The 22,015-nt window shown below is 45.7% G+C and overlaps 9 protein-coding genes across 9 annotated transcripts; 5 read left to right on the top strand and 4 right to left on the bottom strand.

Moving 5' to 3' along the window:
- Nucleotides 1-2,165: 2,165 nt before the first annotated feature.
- GLAREA_09221 (HMA, heavy metal-associated) lies at nt 2,166-2,477 on the bottom strand (the record flags this gene model as incomplete). The annotated part of the gene is made up of 1 exon (XM_008078182.1): nt 2,166-2,477. The coding sequence occupies one exon, from the start codon at nt 2,475-2,477 to the stop codon at nt 2,166-2,168; it is 312 nt and encodes a 103-aa protein (XP_008076373.1).
- Nucleotides 2,478-3,212: 735 nt separating this feature from the next.
- Nucleotides 3,213-5,459, bottom strand: GLAREA_09220 (uncharacterized protein; the record flags this gene model as incomplete). Its single annotated transcript, XM_008078181.1, has 2 exons — nt 3,213-4,549; nt 4,604-5,459. The coding sequence occupies 2 exons, from the start codon at nt 5,457-5,459 to the stop codon at nt 3,213-3,215; spliced, it is 2,193 nt and encodes a 730-aa protein (XP_008076372.1).
- A 453-nt stretch (nt 5,460-5,912) lies between these two features.
- On the top strand, nt 5,913-7,852 carry GLAREA_09219 (PP2C-like protein; the record flags this gene model as incomplete). The annotated part of the gene is made up of 3 exons (XM_008078180.1): nt 5,913-6,631; nt 6,678-7,694; nt 7,741-7,852. 3 exons carry the CDS (start codon nt 5,913-5,915, stop codon nt 7,850-7,852), a joined length of 1,848 nt encoding a protein of 615 aa, XP_008076371.1.
- A 636-nt stretch (nt 7,853-8,488) lies between these two features.
- GLAREA_09218 (P-loop containing nucleoside triphosphate hydrolase) lies at nt 8,489-10,087 on the top strand (the record flags this gene model as incomplete). Its single annotated transcript, XM_008078179.1, has 4 exons — nt 8,489-8,571; nt 8,622-8,740; nt 8,806-8,840; nt 8,891-10,087. The coding sequence occupies 4 exons, from the start codon at nt 8,489-8,491 to the stop codon at nt 10,085-10,087; spliced, it is 1,434 nt and encodes a 477-aa protein (XP_008076370.1).
- Nucleotides 10,088-12,968: 2,881 nt separating this feature from the next.
- On the bottom strand, nt 12,969-14,378 carry GLAREA_09217 (PLC-like phosphodiesterase; the record flags this gene model as incomplete). Its single annotated transcript, XM_008078178.1, has 1 exon — nt 12,969-14,378. One exon carries the CDS (start codon nt 14,376-14,378, stop codon nt 12,969-12,971), a length of 1,410 nt encoding a protein of 469 aa, XP_008076369.1.
- A 1,508-nt stretch (nt 14,379-15,886) lies between these two features.
- Nucleotides 15,887-16,975, top strand: GLAREA_09216 (uncharacterized protein; the record flags this gene model as incomplete). Its single annotated transcript, XM_008078177.1, has 2 exons — nt 15,887-16,126; nt 16,181-16,975. The coding sequence occupies 2 exons, from the start codon at nt 15,887-15,889 to the stop codon at nt 16,973-16,975; spliced, it is 1,035 nt and encodes a 344-aa protein (XP_008076368.1).
- Nucleotides 16,976-18,422: 1,447 nt separating this feature from the next.
- On the bottom strand, nt 18,423-19,096 carry GLAREA_09215 (Nucleic acid-binding protein; the record flags this gene model as incomplete). The annotated part of the gene is made up of 3 exons (XM_008078176.1): nt 18,423-18,601; nt 18,744-18,982; nt 19,077-19,096. The coding sequence occupies 3 exons, from the start codon at nt 19,094-19,096 to the stop codon at nt 18,423-18,425; spliced, it is 438 nt and encodes a 145-aa protein (XP_008076367.1).
- A 367-nt stretch (nt 19,097-19,463) lies between these two features.
- On the top strand, nt 19,464-20,318 carry GLAREA_09214 (uncharacterized protein; the record flags this gene model as incomplete). The annotated part of the gene is made up of 1 exon (XM_008078175.1): nt 19,464-20,318. The coding sequence occupies one exon, from the start codon at nt 19,464-19,466 to the stop codon at nt 20,316-20,318; it is 855 nt and encodes a 284-aa protein (XP_008076366.1).
- A 935-nt stretch (nt 20,319-21,253) lies between these two features.
- On the top strand, nt 21,254-21,741 carry GLAREA_09213 (Histone-fold containing protein; the record flags this gene model as incomplete). Its single annotated transcript, XM_008078174.1, has 2 exons — nt 21,254-21,314; nt 21,371-21,741. 2 exons carry the CDS (start codon nt 21,254-21,256, stop codon nt 21,739-21,741), a joined length of 432 nt encoding a protein of 143 aa, XP_008076365.1.
- Between the last annotated feature and the right edge of the window lie 274 nt (nt 21,742-22,015).

The raw sequence follows: 22,015 nt of genomic DNA, 5'->3' as shown, positions 1-22,015 counted from the left end.
GCAGATGCGTCTTACGACGCCAGATAGACCTATTCCTGTGAAAGTTGCTACTATAAGAATAAGGAGTCGATTCTTTCAATCCTTCGAAGATAATCACGCGACGCAAACGATGGCTACGATTTGTACCCCTTTTAGCATCACTTCACGAACAGGCTAGAATTGGCTCAAAAAGGTCGAAAAGCTAGGCTCCCCAGGTACTAGGCGTACACGGAAGCTTTCTATAAGGCTCGGAATGCCTTCATCTATTAAAAAAGAGACCGTTGAGATACTTTTATCGCTGTCGCGAAACCCTGTCCGAAACCAGACCTACGAGGCTTAAATTAAATTTCACAACTTACCCGTCAAGCCACGCCAGCTACGAAACAAGATAGCAGACTATACAAAGAATACTCGGCGCTACAAGATGGCCTATACAAATAGTTCGTTTAAGCAATACTACGTCGATAATCGTCGGAAACACGGCCAAAAGTATCAAGGCAAGACGGTCGAGAACACCTTCTAATGGTGGGTCTTTTCGGACGAGGCGCACCTCGATCCAGGTCAACAGTAAGCTGGTTTTATCCTCCGGGAAGAAGGAACAAGATTTGACCCGGATAACATACAAATGGCGGGCAAAAAGATAGGTAACGTTTTCTACGTTTCCGGGTAGGCAAATTGGTATGCGCTGGCGCCGGAATTGACCTTCTACCACGACGAGGAACCTTATATTGAATAGCCGAAGCGTCCTAGGAAGCCTAGGCGTTTAAAGTATAAAAGCGAAGAGTAATATGGCGAAGAAATCGCAGCCTAGAACGCTTTGGCTCTACACCCGAAAGAGGTCAAGCCGAAGGGTAACTCGATAACCGGAAAGTACTATACTGAGAAGATTTTGCCTGGGCTACTCGAAGCCGTACATGGGCTACGCCGGCGCTTTGATTTAGAAGGGAAAGAGTACTAATTCGTCTTATTAGAGGATAATGATCGAAGTTATAGCTATACCCTCCCTTACCGTCCTAAAACTCTACAGGACAAGCTCAAAATAGCTGTAAACGTCGAGATAATTGACTATCCTCCCCTGTCGCCAGATGTCAACTGTCAGGAGCCTGTTTAGAACATCTTAAAGGCTCGAGTTCGACAAAGAATCTAGAATACGATAGAGGAATACAAGGCTGTGATTCAGGACGAATATAGTAAGATAACGCTCGAGGAGGTGCGCAAAAGGATCCGTGAAATGCCTAACAGGATGAACTAACTTGTAGAGCGTCCTGACAAGATAATTAAGAGCGATATCTGGTAGCGTTGTGAATATATTCAATTATTTGATCTGTAGATAGCCTCAAATTCATGAAGTTGTGCTTAATAAGCGAGAAACGAATCCGTGCACCCCCTGTGGTAGTAGAATTGAATATAAATCAGATTGTACGAATCTGGATCTCTATACATGGATAAGATATGGGTTGGGCGAGATACCAAACTCATTAAAATCCAATATCTTAAAGTAGAGTGGAACGTAAACTATGTGTGTAAAGACGGCTTGACAAAAACCAACAAAGCTATTCTGCAGGTCCGCTGAAGAATATGCGAGAGTATGGGCTTGGGATTTGAAAAATGTTAAATTTCCGATTTTTCTCCATAAGAGTCCATTACGTTAAAATATTGGTTCAGACTCATGCCCTCGACGTTCTTTGAGTGATTTCCACAGTATATGCAAGCGGTATTGGCAACCGAGCAGCGGATTACTATTCATTCTGCTACACGTAGATACGATTGCGCAAGTCTAGCTTACATGTCCGCCTGTATGGCCGTATCATTGGAATGAAATGGCCAGAAACGATTGAGAGGAAGTAAAGAATTGATGAGTTCAAAGGGTGGCTAATAGCAATGAGAGCTACGTAGATACTCGCCTAGGGCAAGAAGCAGTAAAAAGACTGTTGTGCGTGCGAAAGCACAGATGATTGACCTAAGGTGACCCTAGAGCCCTTATGAAGTATCAGCTGTGGACTTGACCAAAGTGCCTCATGTACGCAGTAATCGCATATAGAAATTTGTCCTGTTAACCATCGCATTGTACCAAGTCTAATGTTCATAATTCATATCCTCCATCCAAGTCTATTCGCGACTTGATCACGTATGCGCTTTCATTGCCATATCGATGTCATGCCTCCATTCCTCAGCATATCCGCCACCTACTCGGCCTTGATCAAATCAACACTCTTCTTCTCCCCATCAGCCTCACCCCCAGTAACCTTCTTGCCCGTCTTCTGGATAGTCTGCAGAACCTTCTCGTACGACAGCGATTCCTCGGCAACGATCTTTGCGGTCTGGGTTTCGAGGGAGACTTCGTATGATTTGACACCTATGATCATATTAGCATCGCGCGCAAATGGGCGCAAAGTAGGCGCAAACTCGCCTTCGAGTTTTCCAAGGACTCTGTTAACGGCACCAGAGCATCCGCCACAGCTCATGGTGATGTCAAATTTGTAGTTGTGTTCAGACATGGTGACTGGTGTTGGGTGTAGAAATTGAAGGTGTGGTGATGCGATGGTGGGGTAACTTTAGTTGCGTAATGAGGAAACTCGGAATCTTTAGCTTCAAGAAATAGAGGAGTGGCAGGTCTTTGTATTTTAAGTTTTGTTCGTGTTTGGTCGTCCGTCAGGATTTGTTGGTAAGTACGTTAAAAGTAGACATGGTCACAAAGGCAAGCAGCTCTTTAATAAATCAACCCCTCGGTTGGCTTAGAAATCCGAGCTCGCCATCTGAAACTTGCTCATTATCTGACACCAACACACTCTTTGACGGACGCGGCTATGCCAAATGACGGAGACTTAATTAAAGTCTCCTTTGATTCAGTTCTTCCGGATTGGGTGTTAATTGTCTTTTTATTTTTAGTATGATAAGGTCTGATATCTCGTGAGCAAGTTTCTGATATGTTTCAGCCGGTGGGGTGGATTGCCAAGGGATGAATCTGTATGCATGGACGATGAGCTGCAGATGATGCGATTGAGGCGGGATTGGTGATTATTGGCAAATCAGCGAGCTTTCGAGGGCTTATTCAGGAATATTGAATTCTCTATATGGGTGTTTTCAAGGCACGTTTTTTCATGGTGTGTGTTGCGAATGATTGAACAAGTTCAAAATAAGTCGCGACAACAATTTCATACCTGATAGTGATATTAAAGATATGTAGTAGGTGATGCTATTTATGCTGTCTATCATACGATGGAGCGTACGTGTTACTGAGGTACAAGATCCGGCATATCATCAAAATCCGGGTCTTCCTCATCCACCAAATCGGGCATACCCTCATAATATTCGGCACTTTGCTCTATCAATGAATCTGGCATCTCGTCGCCAGGATCAAAGTCAGTATCAGTTCCTTCGTCTTCAGTCCATTCATCATCTTCATCGTCATCATTTGCGCCCGGCCAGATCATGTTCATCAATCTCCTGGCGAGAGATATCGGTACCGGAACTGTTCCATTTGGAGGTCTTTCACCTTCCTCGTTGGCCATAGCATGTTCTATTTCTCGTCTGACATCTTCATCATCTATGTCGCCATCATCGTTGCCGGGTTGACGTAAACCCGGTAATAGGCGAGCTAATGCTGCCAATGGATTGAAGAAATCTCCCCCAAGATCGTTCTCACCGGTTCCGTCGTCCAATGCACGTCGTTGGCTTTCGTAAGAATAGGTGTTCATTACTGGTGGTAGAGGGTCCGCATCGGAATTGTTGCTTCGGTGAAGAAGCGCGGATGGCGCTAAAGCCATAAGTGCTGGAGTGTTATCTAGATAGACAAACCGAACCACATCTAATGACATTCTGCTGTTATCGAGTATGGGTATTGAAGCGACGTTGATCTTGGGTACCGTATGTGCTATTTCCATAAGTAGTGCGGTAGCTTCGGGTGTATTCCATAAATCTTTGGCCTGGCGAACGTAAATTTCTGTAAACAGACTTTCCGCATCTGACCTTGCTTCAATTCCCCATATAGATGGAGGAGCGTCTAGATTCAGATCCTTGAAGAGGCGACAGAACAGCCAGGGAACCGTCTGCATTGATTCTGTTAACAGCTTTCGGGACTGCTTTCCCTCTTTCAAGGACATGGCAGCGATTGCTAACGAGGGTTTGAAATGTGACATTACATCAGCACTTTCCTCATCAGCCGTATCTAGATGTTGCCAGTCCTTAGGAAGGTCGCTTTCGAACATGTCTAAGAGCCAATTGAATTCGTGAGCTCGCAAAGCAAGATGATGGATCATCAATCGCATGCAGTAGGGATCTTCTTCAGGATCAAAACTTAGCAGGAGCTTCGCCCATTCTAGCGCTGTTCTGTAAGTTCCTTTCATCACTAAGCTCTTGATGTACTGGTACCCAGCAAGCCAAATTTCTCTGTTTTCTGGCCGAGAAAAATCAAGTCGTGCTTTTCCGCTCGATAATTTACTGTTGAACAACGTAGTTGCTGCTCTCCCAAAAGTGAACAACGCTCTTTCAAGTAGATCTGACGACAGAGCATGATCTGTTTGGTCTTTCGCGATCTTGCTGACTTGTATGAGGAGGGAGATATGATAGGCTAGATACTTGTCAGTACGAATAATTCTGCTTAATATGATCCACCACAACTTACGATTTCGCACAAGAAGCCCTATAAGATTTTGAGGATCTCCCATTTCAACGAAACCATAGAATGCCTGTTGCAGCGCCTGATAATCTTTGTTGTGATCGAATCTGAACTCAACTGTGCCATCTGTTGTTCGCGGATCATCTGCTACCACCATAGTCAAACCACCAGTAGGAGCCTTTGGCCAATCATCCTTTCCTTGTATGAGATTATTACGTCGCAAGGTGAGTTCTGGCAAGCCTTTTCCAGGCGCATGTCTTCCTTTCAGCGCCGTTTCCAAATCAACCTGCTGGTTCTGGCCTCGCTGTCTATTCCGCTGTCCTCTAGCATGTCCTCCCGGCTCATCTTGGACTTCTACTGCAGCCTTCCCAAACAAACTCCTCATCTCATTCGCGACTTTGAGATGCTGTGTAGTAATCCCTAACAACGCGCACACCCTTTCATACTCGGCGTTGATGGGAGCCTTTCTAGCGCTGTCAGTCCCAGATGGTGACTTCAAATTCAATTCCCTTAATGCTTTGTCTATATCGTCGGCGTCATTTTTAGAATCCGCCAGTGCCTGTTCCGTGTCCTTTACTTTAGTCTTCGCTTTCTTCTTCTTTTTCGACTTCTTGACCTTCTTCTGAGCTACGACAGGTGTTGCTTCTACAGCGGCAGCTGGTTCCTCTGCCTCCGAGTCTTCCTCATCTTCTTCTGCTCCCTGGTCTTCCAATGCCGCTAAGTTCGCAAACAGGCTCGCCTTCGATTTCGCGGGCACAACTGGCTCGTCCTCGGATTCTTCTGCTTCCTCCGCTTCAGCCTGAAGCTTCGCTTGTTCGAGTTCGCGTTGCTGTTGCAACTTCCGCAGCTGTCTACTCGACATGGTGAGAAAATTAAGAGGAGGGGTCTGACTAGGACAACGAAAGGGGCGGGGTGTCTGATGGTTGATAAATTTGAAGCTCAAAAATTCGGGGGATGACGCATTGAAGATGGAGGGGCATCAATCACAGATGCCCACTAATAAGCCACGGTGCAGCCCGCCCTGCTTGCACTTGCCGCCCGAAGCAGCACTGAAGCACATGATCATGGGTAGATTGCAGTTGCTCTGCATCGCGAGTCCCCAAGGAACACAGGCCGTGTCTGCGTTACTCGGGGAAATTGTAACTTCTTACAATGCAACAATAGTCCATGTACACTCACTTTCGACCTGTCACTCATTTGGCATAAAGTTAATTCCAATACAAAGGCTCAACCCTGAGTCCTTAGCGACCAGACCCTTCTAAGCTTCAACTAGTCGGGCCTCACACACAGCTCGCAACTCACAACTCACGGCCAAATGCGTCGAGCGGCTGTCAAAGTACTCCGGACGGCGTGTCTAACACCATCGCGAAACATTGCTCTCCGTAGTAAAGGTGGGTTTCTTCCTTCGAGCTATGTGCTAGGTGTTCGATACGCCTCGGGACGGTCAGAATCGGTATCTAGAGTAGAGGCAACAGTCAAGGCGCAATCTCCAATGTACTTCCGCAGGTTCTCTGTCGCGCTGGTATCTGGTCTAGTTGGATATGGAGCTTGGTACACATACAAAGGGCAAAATGCAGGTTTAGCAAATGTTAAGGACCTAAGCACTATATCCTCAACGCCGACCGCAACTAGTCCGCAATCTAGGGCCGTATCGACCACTTCAACCTATTCATTATCACAACCCGCGGAAACTACAGAGGCTGTAGAGAGGAAAGCGGTCATCATTGGGGCAGACAATCTGTATACTGGCGCACTTTCGGGGAACGAGCCCATCACGAAGGATACAGACGATTCAGGGAGGAAGATTGTAGAAATGTTGACTCCGGATGAAGCCACTCAGAAGCTTCGGCGCAATGAAGAATCATATCTAGTTGGTCGTGGAAAGGGCGTTGTGAGATACGATGTTGTTCAAATACCTAGCAATGATCCCATTGAGGATGATCATTCCGAGAAAATTATTGAGCTCCCTCAAGCTCTAGCAACATCCAGTCCTACTAGTGATTGGATGTTCTGGGGTGTTTTTGATGGCCATTCGTACGTACCTTCCAGACCGTATAATCAATATGCTAATTTATTATAGCGGATGGACTACATCTGCGAAACTTCGACAGGTTCTTATAAACTTTGTCGCACGAGAGCTGAATTCTACCTACAAAACTGCACTTAACGACCCAAGTATCCAAACGCCTCCATCGGAAGCCATCGAGGCAGCAATAAAAACAGGCTTTAACCGGCTCGACCACGAGATCGTACACGAGAGCGTGGAGAAAGTGCTCAAGGCAGGTTCGAAATTAGTCGCTGCGGAAACCTTAGCACCAGCATTGTCAGGTTCCTGCGCTCTTCTATCATTCTATGACAGCAACACAAAGCTTTTGCGTGTTGCTTGCACTGGAGATTCCCGAGCTGTTCTTGGTCGACGAGGAGAAAGTGGGAAATGGGTTGCGACACCACTCTCAGTTGATCAGACTGGTAGTAACCCCGATGAGGAAGCTAGAATGCGAAAACTTCACCCAGGAGAGGATCACGTTATTCGACGAGGTCGCGTCTTAGGTGGCCTCGAACCCACTCGAGCATTCGGTGATGCTACTTACAAATGGTCGCGTGAGGTGTCCGAGAAGCTGAAGAGGTCCTTTTTCGGTAGAACGCCTTCTGAGCTTCTTCGCACGCCACCTTATGTTACCGCTGAACCTGTCGTCACTACCACCAAGATCCAGCCTGAAAAGGGCGATTTCGTTGTGATGGCGACTGATGGTTTGTGGGAAATGCTTACCAACGAGGAAGTTGTTGGTTTAGTTGGCCAATGGATTGAAAAGCAGTCGGCAGAAAAGAATAGTACCATGGCAAGTTCATGGGTCAAGATGTTTTCTCAACAAAAGGGTCTTCCGGTGGAGCAAGATAAGGGTAAGCCTGAAGTTGGCGGGCAAAAGTCTCCCATTAGACAGCAGCAGTGGGGCGTAAAGGGAGGCGAGAGTGAGAGGTTCGTTGTCGAGGACAAGAACGTTGCAACTCACCTAGTCCGAAATGCTTTAGGTGGTAAGGATAAGGACATGGTGTGTGCCTTGTTGACGTTACCTGCTCCATATTCCAGGCGTTATCGGTAAGTTATCCTGTCAAACGCATAGTTCTCAGCTAACCTTTCACAGTGACGATTTGACAGTAGAAGTTATCTTCTTTGGAAATAGTGATAAGAGCGGCGATGTCGTCGTTAATAAGGAGGCTAGTGCTTCAGCGAAGGACATCAAGGCGAAGCTATAATATGGCCATTTTCAAGAACTATACCTAAGAGTGTGGAAAATCTATGGTTGGGGCTTCTGTTTTCATGATGGTTTCTTGGATTTGGTGATCCAAATGTCAGTACTTATTAGCATGGCGCAACTTGTGTGGATGTGTTTGGTACAATATATACTTGCATTTCGTTACCCATTACCTATCACCCATCACCCAGCTCTAGTGGTGAGTGCTTGTTAATATCAGACAAGAAACGTAAACACAATATATTACCATATCTTCAATCGAAATCAGGTAAATTTCTGTGTTCAATGAGTCCATTCTGTATCCATTTGCCAAAGTTTGCTTAATTCGCTTTTGCTTCTGGGGTTTATTTTCAAAACTGGGTGGTACCGCGACTGCACTTTTTCACGTTATCGATTGCCGTAATTTAACCGCTCCTATCATGGAATTTGCGAGTCGTGTACTTCAACCATTCCTTCTCTTCGACCCTTCCTCGGACCATGACAATAAGTGCCCAGACGCTTTCCTATTTTGCATCATAAGTCCTCGACTGATACAATGGAACATGATCCATTAGATATGAAAGTTGTCATTTCTCCAATCAATATTTAACCCTGAAATCGCCTAACTTTCGCCATCTCCAAATCCTGGTAATACAAGATGCCTCGAAGTTTCGCCAGATCAAATTCTTGTGTAGACATCGATTTCACTTTACGGAGAAAGTTCAAGAAAACAGCGTTCAGGTCAGCATTTTATAGGTTTGTTTGATGGTATGGCGCTTACTGGCCACTAGACCTCTTCAACGTGAAGTCATTGTTGCGGCATTAGATGGTCACGATGTTTTCGTACAGGCGGCTACGAGTTTTGGGAAGAGCATGTGCTTCCAGTTGCCGGCCCTCATAGATCATGGAAGTGAGTGTAATTACTTCATCGGAATTCTCCTTTCGCAGTTATTCTTATTCTGATGTTACTCAAAGTCACCATTGTCATTTCTCCGCTGCTGTCTCTAATGGTGAGTGTATTCCACAAGCTTCAAAAAAACTTGTGTCCTAATTTCTTTAGACCGACCAAGTAAATGCATTGAAAGCATCAGATATAGACGCTGGTTCGATCAACGGGAACACACCATATGCCGAAAAGCAAAGACTCCTGCGAGATCTTGCAACCGGTCACCCTTTTACTCGACTTCTTTACGTGACACCTGAACAATGTGCGACAGACAGCTTCAAGAGACACTTAGGAGTCGTCTATGAGCAGCGAGAACTAGCACGTATAGCCGTTGATGAAGCTCATTGTATATCTGAATGGGGTCACGACTTTCGCCCGTCGTTCAAACAGCTCAAGTGGTTCCGTCAGAATCTACCTGACGTTCCTATTATTTGTCTCACTGCGACTGCGACTCCAAAAGTGCGTCAAGATGTCATTACCACACTCGGTCTTTCGGAAGCAAATCTCAAAGTCTTCACAATGACTACGAGTAGAAAGAATATACACTATGAGGTAAGGTTCAAATCAGACGAAGAGGATCATTACAGTGACTTCTTGCGATGGCTTAAAGGCATACACAAACGCCGTTCAGAAAACCCTGCACGCCGAGCTGAGCTCGAAAAGAATAATGAACGCCTTGATAATGTATCGGGTATAATCTACACCCTCTTCCGAAACGATTGCGAAGCCCTTGCCGCACGTCTCCGCTCTGATGGAATAGGTGCCAAACCCTATCACGCAGGTCTTCCCAACGACGAAAAGAACGAAACGTTGCATCGTTGGGTAAACAACGATAAAGGTTACGATGTGGTTGTCGCAACCACCGCTTTCGGCATGGGAATCGACAAGGAAAACGTCCGATTCGTAGTGCACTGGCAATTGCCAAAGTCTTTCGAGGGCTTTTATCAAGAAGCTGGCAGGGCGGGGCGAGATGGAAAGGCGAGTGCTTGTGTGCTTTACTACAGCAGGGAGGACCGAGATAGGGCGTACAGTCGACTCAGCAAAGAAAAGGATAGTAGTAATCTCGAAAGTAGACTTTCCAGCTTACAGGCATTGGTCAAATATAGTGAGGCTACGGATACCTGTCGGCATCAGATGATCTGTGCGTATTTTGGAGAGAAGGAAATACCGGAGTGTGAATATGCTTGTGATTGGCATAAAGATGCGAAGGCGTTGAGGAGGGCTAAGGAGATGGGGCTACAGTCTGAGGATTGGGTTAGTACGCAGAGGGACTTGGGGAGGTTTGATAGGGGGTATGACGGGTACGACTGAAGGGTTCTTAGGGTCCACTTCTTCGCGAACCAGAAGGGGAATCAGAGTTATGGACGGATGTCAACTTGCAAAATGCGTCGCTTATCATAGCTGTGATTTTGATACCTGCCACTATCACAACGGAGGTATTGGCTGTACTAAAAGCAGGAGAGTGACTATTAAGGTACAGGAATGAAACGATTGCAAACATGTATACTAGATAGATAAATATATTTTTCTCGGAGGATTGGGTACACTTGTGGCCTCTTGAACTCAGCTAAAGACCTAGAAATTTGCAAACTTTTGAAATTTTCATTGCCCTCGGAGTGTTTTAGTGTATATCCACCCAGCGAAACAAAACATTGAGTTGAAGCGTTCAGGGAGTGAGCAGGTTTTGTTGCATTTCGCATGTGGCTTGTTTCCTTCCGTCGGTTTGGTAGAACGAGCCACAACCCTTTCTCAACCGTCGTTTAAGAAAACTTTCCTGTGCATCGAGCTAAGTTGGTGAATGTAAGTTGATCTTTAGAGCCGATCGGGTCGGAGACGAGGTGTTTTGTTGCATGTCGCACCTAATAATCCATTTGGAAAGGGACACTCTCTGTTACATGAGATGATATACTCCTTACACACATATACTGTATCGTGCTTCTTCCTATATGGCATAAAGACATAGTCACATTTGCTCGTATTCGATGGATCTCTTTCATTTACTGACGAACATCGAGACGAGTACTGATCTTCTCATAATTTTTTGGTAATCTTGTAAAAACGGTACTACTCTCAGTAACGGAATTTGAGTCGGCGAGAATTTGAAATTAATATCTTGTATAGTATGAATTGGATGCAAGTAGTGTTCCGGGTCTATTCTAGGAGGTGATGAGGAGTCACTATATTTGAAAAGATAATAAAACGCAGGCAAAATCCTAATTCCCTATTTTAGCTAAATTGTGCAAATGCTGTGATAGGCTCGGGATTTTTTCGATCTTCGAGATGAGTTGGAACGTTTCCTTCCTCAAATCAAGGGATGTAAATTTGTCGAATCCACTACAATCAACCACAAAACGTGACTTTGTCATTGTATGTACTTTTAGGGAAGATGCTGAAGGGGGGTGCGAATAATACATCTGCTATACCTTGTTCATATGTTTTACCTCACTATGTATTAATGATCAAAAGTGTTGTCAAGACTTGTCAGACGTGAATGGTTACGAGAACAACGTATATGAACTTGCCTGGATGAATCATGAAAAGTCTTGTTGCATATCGTAGCAAACCGATCTATCAATGATTTTCCAGTACTAAGATCGCTTCAGGGTCTGCAATTATTGAAGTCATTCACAGCTGAACACAAAACCATTCACCGACTGATTCAAAGTGAGCATGAGGTGGTTTTGTTGCACATCGCACTGATTACGGAAGTAGAAAAGAGACAATGATATTCATGGAGGCAAATTCGAAAGAGACATGTTGTTGAGGTGATGTCTTCAGTAACTGATACAAGCGAATGTGAGGCGGGTTTTGCTGCATGTCGGACGCGATGTACAGATACAATTGAGAGAATCATAATTCGAGTCCCGATAGAGAAATTTTTTGTGACGGAAGTAACCGCTGAGAAAGACACAAACAGAAGTCGAGGGGGATTCGTGTATTTTTTTGTGCCGATTCAACATACTCGACTTCTAGTTAACCCCAAAACATGTATGTCACATTCTCCAGAATTCTCCAGACTTTAATTACATTCACCTAAAATATCATACACAAAGCCCAGCCTCCTCGTTCCTAAAGTGGACTAGCATGATGTATATAGTGAGTGCGACATGTAATAAACAAGTATATTTAATAATCCTTCTTTACTTTATATCTTAGTAACTTGAAAAATATAGCCTTATTACTTTCTAAAAGGGAAGATAAAGTCTATATAGTAATTGCGAAATGTAACAAAACTCCACTAGAGAGATAACTCTTTCTTCACTTTAGATCTTCTTAATTCATATTACTTATCCGTCTCTAGGTACTTTCTAAATACGAAGAAACAGTCTATATAGTAACTACGATATGTAACGAAACTTGAAACCCGCAGACTTCTACAAAGCACTTCTTTACATCCTCACTTTCTACTTTAGTAATTTTCACTATATAGACTTCCTAAAAGGGAAGAAACAGCCTATATAGTAAGTGCGAAATGCAACAAAACTCCTTAAGCGAATATACTTCTTCACTTTCTATCTTCGTCTCTTACCCTATATAGACTTCCCAAACAGGAAATACAGTCTATATAGTGAGTGCGACATGCAACAAAACTTGCCCAAATGATGTCAATACGCACTTTAGAGTGAATATTTCCCAACGAGGACTGGAAGGTGAATATCTCCCAAAGCAGGTTTGTTATAGAGGGACATTGTTTTGTTGCATGTCGCAGTCGGTCCACGGAGGATACGCAGAGGGTACGCAGAGGGTACGTAGAGGAGGGGTACATAGATAGGAGAAGTAAAAATTCTTGTTGCATATCGCAGGAGCTTTGGGTATGGAGAGGGTACGGAGAGGGTACGCAGCAGGGTACATAGATGATTCTATAGAGGAGTAAATGTTTGTTGCACATCGCAGCGGCTTTGATACGGAGAGGGTACGCAGAGGGTACAGAAGAGCTCACTGCCGGTATACCGCCAGCAAACGGGTTCAAAATTGATGAGGAGCTGTGTGTTTTCAAATAGGATGGTCACCTCTCAAGGGGGGCTACGATCGCTCCGCCAGATACAGATAAGTATAGATTATTTTATTTGTGTTAATATTTGATTATATATATACGCTTATGCTAATTTTTCTCTTACGTTATAAACTCCAGACAATGCAAATACCAAATCTACCCATCCAAAACGCCTCGCAAAGTTACGCATTACACATCTCACAATACCAACACCAATCCAACCGCTCCAGCAACAGCCAAAAACAAAGAACTTGTCGTGGTCTTCATTCCCGCTGAAGTACTAGCAAGCCCACAGCACGCCCTATCATACGTAACATTGTTGTGTCGCGCCGCAACCTCAAACACACTTCCCTTCCCAACGTTATAGTAATCCACATTCAAAAACTTGGGCTGATATCCATAAGCTGTAGCACATTGCTCAGTAGTTACTCCAAGCGATCCAAAACCGGTAACGTTATTCGTGACGTTCAAAAGCGGCACGTATGGAACCAGAAGGTTTACACCGAGAAGATCGATATCGTAGTTCAGATTATGATTCATCAGATACATGCGGTTTTGAATTTCCTCGCCATTCAGTCCTGGTGGTCTTTGAACGTCGCAGGGGAAAGATCGGTTGGTGGGATCGAATGCTGTTTCCCAGACGGAGGAGAACTCATCTATGAACCATGGATAGGCAGTCTGGTTCGTATCGTAGTCGAGGAACATAACCACGCGCTGACCACGGATGATCATGTTTTGAAGGGTTGGCCAGTCGTTAATTCCCATGGGGATTTTTGGAGGAGTGTAGATGTAGTCAAGAATGCCCGTGGATTCGATGAATGGGACGTAAAGGTCTACAAGGGAGTAGTTTCCGTTTCCGAGCAGGATGGTGACCACGTCGTACGGGTGGGATTGTACCCATTCTCGAACTTCGGTGAGCCAATCTGTGATTGGACCGGCATCGAGGACATCGCAGGATGAGTGGCAGAAATGAGGGACGTCGCCCACGAAATGCATTTGACCTTGAAGTAAACGAATTCCATCGTTCAATTGTGTCGTCACTGGAAGTGCTTGATTTGCGGCAGCGTTTCCAGGTTTGACGAAAGGAGAGTTATGGGCAGCGACTTCGGTGATGTTGGAGTAACTTCGAGAGCAGAACTCAGGCCAATTGTTACATGGTGTCATGTTTGTTGGCTGCGCAGCCGCTGATGTACTTGCGGTTGCATTTCTTGAACCAGTGACGGTAGATGAAGATCTTGGAGCTCCTGAAAGGAATGTTCGCGAATCTGTAGTCGAAGAAGATACTGAGGATGTGCCTGACGTAGATGAGTTGCTTCCTGCCAAAAGTGTTCCGATCCCAAGAATTGTTGATGATCCTAAAGTTGTGGTTCGCGTAGAGGAGCCACTGGATACTGTTGATACGATAACAGAGGTGGAAATAGGAGATGAAGTTTCTCTCGTAATGGTCGTCGAGATTGTCAGATAATTGCCTGTGGGTGTTGCTAACTCGCTCAATGTTACTGAACCTGAGCTGGTGGTTCTGCTGTCGCTGATGGTGGGTATATCGGTAACTTGGGCGTTTGCCGCGATGGCGAACAGCAACGCAATTGGAACTTGTCGAAAGACCATGATGGCGAGAAGGATACGTTATACTATTGTTGCTTGCCAGCCTCGACGAAATTCCCCCAAGGCGGAAGATGTTCAACTTCTTTACCCTTCAGTCGTGGAAGGCGAAGCTTTTCGAGTCTGATGGGAAATCTTCAATGGAGTTCTGGAGACTCCGGATGTGGTCGACGTCAATAGACTCAATACCGCTAAGAGATTGTTAGATCGATTCTAGAGCATCGGCATCTTTTCTGGCTGTGACTGCTATTATTATTGCAAGGTCAATGCCTGCTGGGCAAACTGAAAATTGGTTGTGTTGTTTGAGATATTATTTTTGAAGCTATGACGTCGACGTGCAAGTCAGGGGCATCTAGCACAAAGGTAACACGGCCAGTACCGTGCATTTGAATGCAAAGCGTTGAGACTTTTTACTTACTTACAATAATCGTAAGGCCGAAATGCCGAATTATCAATAGGGCCGAAGTTGCAGTACTTGGAGAGCTATAAAAATCTAGAACGCTGCTCATGCTATTCTTTTCCCTCTGGTGTTGTTTCTTTAGCCCATCTCCGGAAGGCACGGCGTGTTGCGGAAAAGTAGTGCTCTCCTTACACCTGACTAGTAACCCAACAGCCTGTCTTGTGTCTTAAGATGGCTTGTTAAGTTACTTGGTACCTTAAATCGGACGAGTCCAAGTATGAAATAGGTTGCAAGCCAACGTTCCAATGTCAGATATGTCTCGTCACCAACGGGGCTGAGCTTCGTATTAGTATCTTATCGTTGAGTACCAAAAGACGGCCATTGGTGGTGCAGCAAATGATACCCTATATCCCTCTAATTCAGATGATGAAGATGATTTCTGCTAACAGTCGCTGCAAAACTTTATTCTCATCTAATGATCTATTTGAACTAGGTCTTGTCATGGCTAGAACCGCACACCCCCAGCATCCCGCCAGTCCCCCAACGCACAGGCACAACCGGGGACAAAAGGATGCCCAGATCTGCTCCAGGTTGTTTAAGCTGCCGGTTCCGACGCATCAAGGCGCTGAAGTGGCTTCTGACATGGCTCTTCGACAGCGAATGAAAGCCCCTTTTCAGCGCCCGCCAACCCAAGCGAGATCTTGGATGACGTTGAGTTCGGGATATTTTCTGTTCTTTGATTTGGGCCAAGACATGAATTCCAAAAAGATTGAAAATAGGGCGCTTGAACAGAAAACATATGGTCTGGATCATGTATAATAGATACTAGATAAGCGAGGAGAATTGACTAAATGTAAACAATGAATCGGTGGCGTGGCGGAAACTCCCCCGTCGACTGGCCAATCCACCCAGTCAAGACGCGCAACGGATCACCGCACCCCTCGACCGATGATGTCGATACGACACGGGCCCAGAGTTTCGTCCTGGGAGCAAGCTACTATTTGCTAGGGGCAGATACATTTTTCTTCCACGACTCGTAAATTCTGGTCAACAACTTCATAATTGTCTCCCATTTCGAACATCGTGGTTGGCAGTGCCAATTGAGATTGTGGAAATGCCGCTTCCTTCATTCAAGTCTCTGGGTGCGAGACGGAGAGAGAACAGGGCTCAAGTGCCGGTTCAAACGAATGATGGCGTTCATGATGGAGTGGCAGGACAGGATATATCCTCAGATCGAACTTTGACACCAAGTTTCTCGCCGGGAGTAAACATCAAACGAGCAACTCGAACACGGAAAATATGGATTATGATCTCCAGCTTTCTCTTCTTCGTATCCCTAATTTTCCTCATCCTCGTAAGTCTTCTCAATTCCAAATAACCCAATTCAAGACTAACAAAAGAACCACAGGTTTTAATCGGAAACCTCAACGACCGTCCCGTCCTCCGCGACACCTACTTCTTCACCCTCGACCTCGCCAACATCCTCCCCGTCTCCGCACCCGACGACATCATGTTCGTCAACTCGCTCGCCCGCTCCCTCGGCCTCCACGATTTCTACCAAGTCGGGCTCTGGAATTTCTGCGAAGGCTACAACAACGAAGGCATAACCTACTGTTCGCCCCACCAAACCCTGTACTGGTTCAATCCGGTTGAGATCCTGCTCAACGAACTTCTATCCGGCGCTACTATCACTTTACCAGCTGACATCAATGACATCCTGGATTTGATCAAGATCGCAAGTCATATCATGTTTGGTTTCTTCCTGACAGGAGCATGTATGAATTTCGTAAACATCTTCCTCGCTTACATCACGCTTTACTCACGCTGGTGGTCTCTCTTTTTCGTCATCTGGTCTTTCATCTCCACGCTCATGACCGTGGCAGCGGCGATCATCGCAACCGTCATGTTCATTATCTTCCGCAACGTAATCACGAGCCAGGAGAGCTTAAACATCGGTGCGGCGGTGGGAACGCAGATGTTTGCGTTCATGTGGACGGCGGCGGCGATGAGTTTGATTGCGTGGATCATTCATTTGTGTTTGAGTTGCTGTTGTGCGAGCAGGAGGGATGTGAAGAGTGGCAGAAAAAGAGGAAGTGGAAAGGCGTATGGGGATGTGGCGGCGGATGAGAAGAAGGAGAAGATTGGGAAGAAGAAGAAGTTCGGGAGTAGTATGTTTTCGTCGAGGAAGAGTGAGAGTGTTTGAAGTGGTGAGAGGCTGGTAATGTGTATGAATTGGTTTGCAGGGAATCGGCGTTATAGAAAGGTAAGCATAATGTCTCAAGGCGTTGGAATTCGAAGCGTGTCATATATAGTATATAAAGTTTGATATAATTGTTCAGAAGGCGCAAAAGTACACTTCACAAATCTACAGAATCTCACATGCACTCGGGAATATATACTTTCTGCTACTGAATCTGTTCTTGCAACTCAAACCCATACAAACGATTACCTAAGGTACGTTCTAACTTCTTCTCATTACCATTCCAGCCTCCGAAGTCAAAGCCCCGAGTCACTTAAACACCAAACCCATTCCCAATCCCTCAGACTCCTCAATCCAGACACCTTCACCCCTCGAAAGATTACATATTCTATCCTCAGAAAATCCATTCAACCTCTTTGCGACATGCAACAAACCACACTCCTTGACAAGACATAGCCTCCATTGTTGCTTGAAAAGAAGACCGCTGTTGGTTTCCCTAACCAGAAGTTCTAGCATCCCCTAGAATGAGTTTTTTTAACTTGGGATGAAGGAATCAGATGTTGCTCAATCTGTAGAACAAACTAGGGATAGTAAATGCAGGCATCAGATGTGCAGTTTTTCAAGTGAGTAAAATGGCAGGATAGTATCATTACCTATGATCTCTAGTGTCTTATTAAACATATGACCACTCACTCAACTCCCCTTCCTTTTCACCACCACCATAAATTTCAAACCCCCTCTTACGGACCAGTCACTCAGTCCTATTCAATTCACTGCCATATCCCAAGTATTTCTTAATATATACCATTAGGAGCTGGAAGGGAAGATTTACCTTTATTTTCACATCACCCAATGTAGTTGGGGATATTTCATTGGAAAGGATGTTCACATTAAGAAACTAAGCTCATATCACGCATGGTTTGTGTCATATGAGTGTGTTTGGGGAGGCATGGATGTATTAGGAATGGCTTGTAAAGGATAGGTAGTGGGTCAACTCATTCTCTGAACGTCTATGAGAGTTGATGGCCGCTCGAATATTCCTGATCTAGAATGTCTACCCGCTTCAAAATAAACATCCTAAGCTAGAATGACTTGAATGGGATGAGAAACATGTGGTTTACGAGGTGGATTAGTTCGTGAAGAACAATCATTGTTTGCCACATCCACAAGCCGAAAAGAACACTATCCCAAATGCTCTAGAATGCTTCTAATATTTGCTGATGGTTCTAGTCACATTAACTGCCTCCGGCACACAGTAACACCACTCGGGTCTGGTTTTGATGGCATGATCAATGCAGATATATTTCGTTCGCAAATGTCCTCATGCTAGACCATCATTCCTTCATGAAGCCATTGCACCGTTGCAAACTGAACACCATATCTCCCATTGAATAGTCCCCATCGCAAGAAAAAAGCCAGGTACAGGATTGAAAAATTGTCGATTCGTAATCTACGATCTTGGCTTCTCCTTCTTCTCCTTCCACAGCGCTGAAAGACCAACTCCGGAAACCTTGACGACCTTGAATCGCACACCAGGAATATCTCCCTTTGCCTTTCCCTTACGACCGAAACCTGCAAGAAGAACCTCGTCGTTCTCGTCTACGAAGTTGAGACAACCATCGTTAGGTACTGAGAAATGACATGTTAGTCCCTGGTTCTGATACAGCTTTCCTGACATAATTTTTCCGCCATGAAACCACTCCGTTCTAATCCCACAATACCAAGCTATCCCATATCCTCTTAAAATGTAACTGAAATTATCTCCACTCACCGAAAGCAGTAACCTTCTTTCCGTTCTTGATCAACTGAACTCTGACACACTTTCGGATAGCGGAGTTTGGCTGTTTGGCCTCGACACCGACTTTCTCGAGAACGATACCCTTGGCGTGGGATGATCCTCCGAATGGTGAAGACTTGAAAGCGGTTCCCAGAGCACGCTTCTTGTATGAAAGATCCGCCCAACGCTGCTCACGACGGTGGTTGCTGAGCTTTCTTCCGGCCAATAATCCACTACGCACTTATTAGAAACTGTTCCAGATATATTGCATGACTCTAATTGTCGCCGTCGATATTTTGAAGCTATTGATGCGGAAGGGATTCGTACCGTGGCTTTCCTTTACCCATGATTGCTATATCTGAGTTAGCGTCAAGTCCTAACTTCGTCGCACAAACCACTTCTATGCAATCGTGGAATAGCAATGGTTACATACCGGTTTATGGCGTTATGGGATTGTCGTTGGGTGTTGTTGTCGTGGACTTGAAAATTCGAGGTTTAACGATTGTGCAAAACTACGGTGGTGGGCGCACCCACCCTGCTAAGAATTTAGCGAGCCAAAACTTAGCTAATTACACGTGATCTTTCAATTGCCCAGAATGCGACCGCTGGCTTGCTCCCTGCGCAAACCCATACGACGAAGCCAATCCAGTCGCTATCCCATAGATTGCTGACGACGCTGACAGCACCGCGCCGCCGACATTCCAGACATGTAAAATGTCTCAGCAAGATTCGTCTCCAAAGACGAAATCAAAACCCTTGAGAGAGCCTCCCCCAGCTTTATTCTTGGGGCCTCCTTCTCAAAATGCATCTCACGTATCGCTACCAGGTTTACCAACAGTAGCGCCTCCAACAAGTACTGCTCAGAATTCTTCGCTGAATCCAAGTCGTGCGCCGTTGATCCGCCAGAGATCACTCCGGATGCCGCCCACACGATCGAGTGATGGGGCTCCAGAATCTCTCTTAGGGTCGAATTTACCTAGACCCGCTCTGACGAGACAGCAACAGGAGTCGGAAGGGAAGAGACAGGCTGATAGAACCGATGCGTTATGGGCTGAGATGCAGGGTACGCTGGAGGAGGTTGAGTTGAGTGCAGTCAATGGAACACACGTCTTTGGACCTGAGCATGGAAAGGCATTGGATGAACTGAGGTCGGCGCAAATTGGACTTGCGCAGGCTTGGGCAAGAAGTGAGGCCGACGAGGCCGTGGAAGGAACAGACAAGGAAAGCAAAGTAAAGGGAGGGTTGACACTGGGTAGTGAAGGCAGAAGCGCCCTGGAAGCGGTTGGAAGTACGGTTACAGGAAGTATACGACCCGGGAGTAGCAGTGGTGGTATTGCTGCTGCTGAGAGGAGAGGAAGCAAGTTGGAGGAAGAAACCGAAGCGGACGTCCTCCTGGCACGCAAAAGGCGAGAAGCCAATGATCGATACTTTCAAAGAGTCAACGCTGGGGTCCTGGACGTCGTTGCTAAACTAGAGGAAGTTGCTGCTGCTATGAGAGCGGTTGAGCAAGAGAGTAGGGACATATGGGGTGAAAGCGAGAGTGCAGCGACAAGCATTCGTAACGAGTAACTTTGTGAGATCTTAATTTAGCGATGGCGTTGGGGCTGCTATATTTTGGGTGGTGTCCCTCTTGTAAATTAGGACCTTGATCCTTATACGTTGACCATATCTCTACAGCTTAAACATGCTTATTTCTATGTGGCGGGTATCTGATGCTGCGCTGGTATATTCTTCGTTATTCCCTGTACATTCCAGCAATTTCATCTCGATCGCCCAATTCCCAATCTATACATCGTAACGCATCCGTAGTTTCCATTCGGTGAGCTATGCCACCATCTCCCACGCCCCCGTAACGCCAAAATCCCATCAGCCTCTTATTTCCCCAAGAACAAGGAGCCCTACCCGACTTAGTTTCTGGCCCTTGGATATCTGCCCGAGGGTGACTTACAGCCATAACAACACAACACATACTAATATACGGACTCAGTCGTTCCCCTATTCTCGCACATTTCCAGAAGACTCCAGTGAAAGCCCTACGTCCTGTTAATCTTGACTTACTGTCTCGTGGTGGGATCCCTACCCTTCCTTATTTCTGTCCATAAAACCTGGGAACAATTGGTGAACATATGCGCTGGTGCAGATGAGGAGGAGGAGCACGAGGAGTGCGGATTGGAAGTTGAAGAGGGCAGACTGTGAAGGCAGTCAGCATGTAGAGTACAGGAGCGCGATATTGTGTAGCATGCCATTTTGACTGAAAGCGACACTTTGCGATCTGGAATAAGGTGAGTTGTGATACCGGTGTTTTTGAGAACACGCTGTAGAGGGCAGCGCATTCAGGCAGGCTTGAATACAGCCGAGGATGTACCGAGCTACCCTCAGCCTTGTACAGTACTTTGCACAAGTACAGCTTCATCCTATCATCAAATCTACAAGACCTCTACACAACTACAATTCGCCCTCATTGCCAACCTTCAAGCCATACCAAACACTGAAGTCATATCAAAATGGAACCACGCGCTCGTGTTGGCAAAAACCGCGGTCAACAAAACTTCAGCGACAGAGAACGTAGGTTCCCTCACTTCTCGTCCCTCTACTTGCTCAATTAACATATCCGCCTCCAGTTGACAGCTTTCTATATGCCTTCGGCGACGTCCACACCCCTCTCGAAGGCACACGCAAAGTCCTAGACGAACTCCTCACCGACTTCGTTACCGAAATTTGTTTCGAAGCAGCGCGCTCCGCGACCCTCGCCGGTCGCCAGAAAGTCAAACTCGACGACATAAAGTTCACATGCAGGAAGAATCCAAAGTATCTGGGCAAGATTCAGGATACGCTCGATAAGAAGAGCGAGATTGATAAGGCGAAGAAGCTGGTGGATATGAATGATGATAAGATTACGAAGAGTGATGTTAAAGGGTTGGAGGAGGAATTGGGGGATGGTGATGATGACGACGAGAAAGTTACGTTGGGGGGACGGAGTAGTAAGAAATAAGGGCTGAAGGGTGATTTTGTGAGTATATATTTGGGATTGGGATCTGGTTGGCGTTTGGTTTGCATTTGGGAAGATACCCGGATAGATTATGGGAACTGATCATGGACTTTGCATTTTCCAATCTCTCCAAATAGTCTCTCATGCGAGAGCCACGGGCTTTTTCAACAGTGTGCAAGTGCTAGAATCCTTTGCCCACGAAGGTCTGCCGTTAATCTTGGTTTAGGTCTAGCATTTCCCAAGCTATATTGAAGCTATACCAACTGAGGCAATGGCC

Source organism: Glarea lozoyensis, assembly GCF_000409485.1.
Source record: "Glarea lozoyensis ATCC 20868 chromosome Unknown GLAREA1, whole genome shotgun sequence".
Lineage (NCBI taxonomy): Eukaryota > Fungi > Ascomycota > Leotiomycetes > Helotiales > Helotiaceae > Glarea > Glarea lozoyensis.
Note: the sequence above shows the minus strand (reverse complement) of the source record. Positions and strands in the feature narration are given on the sequence as shown.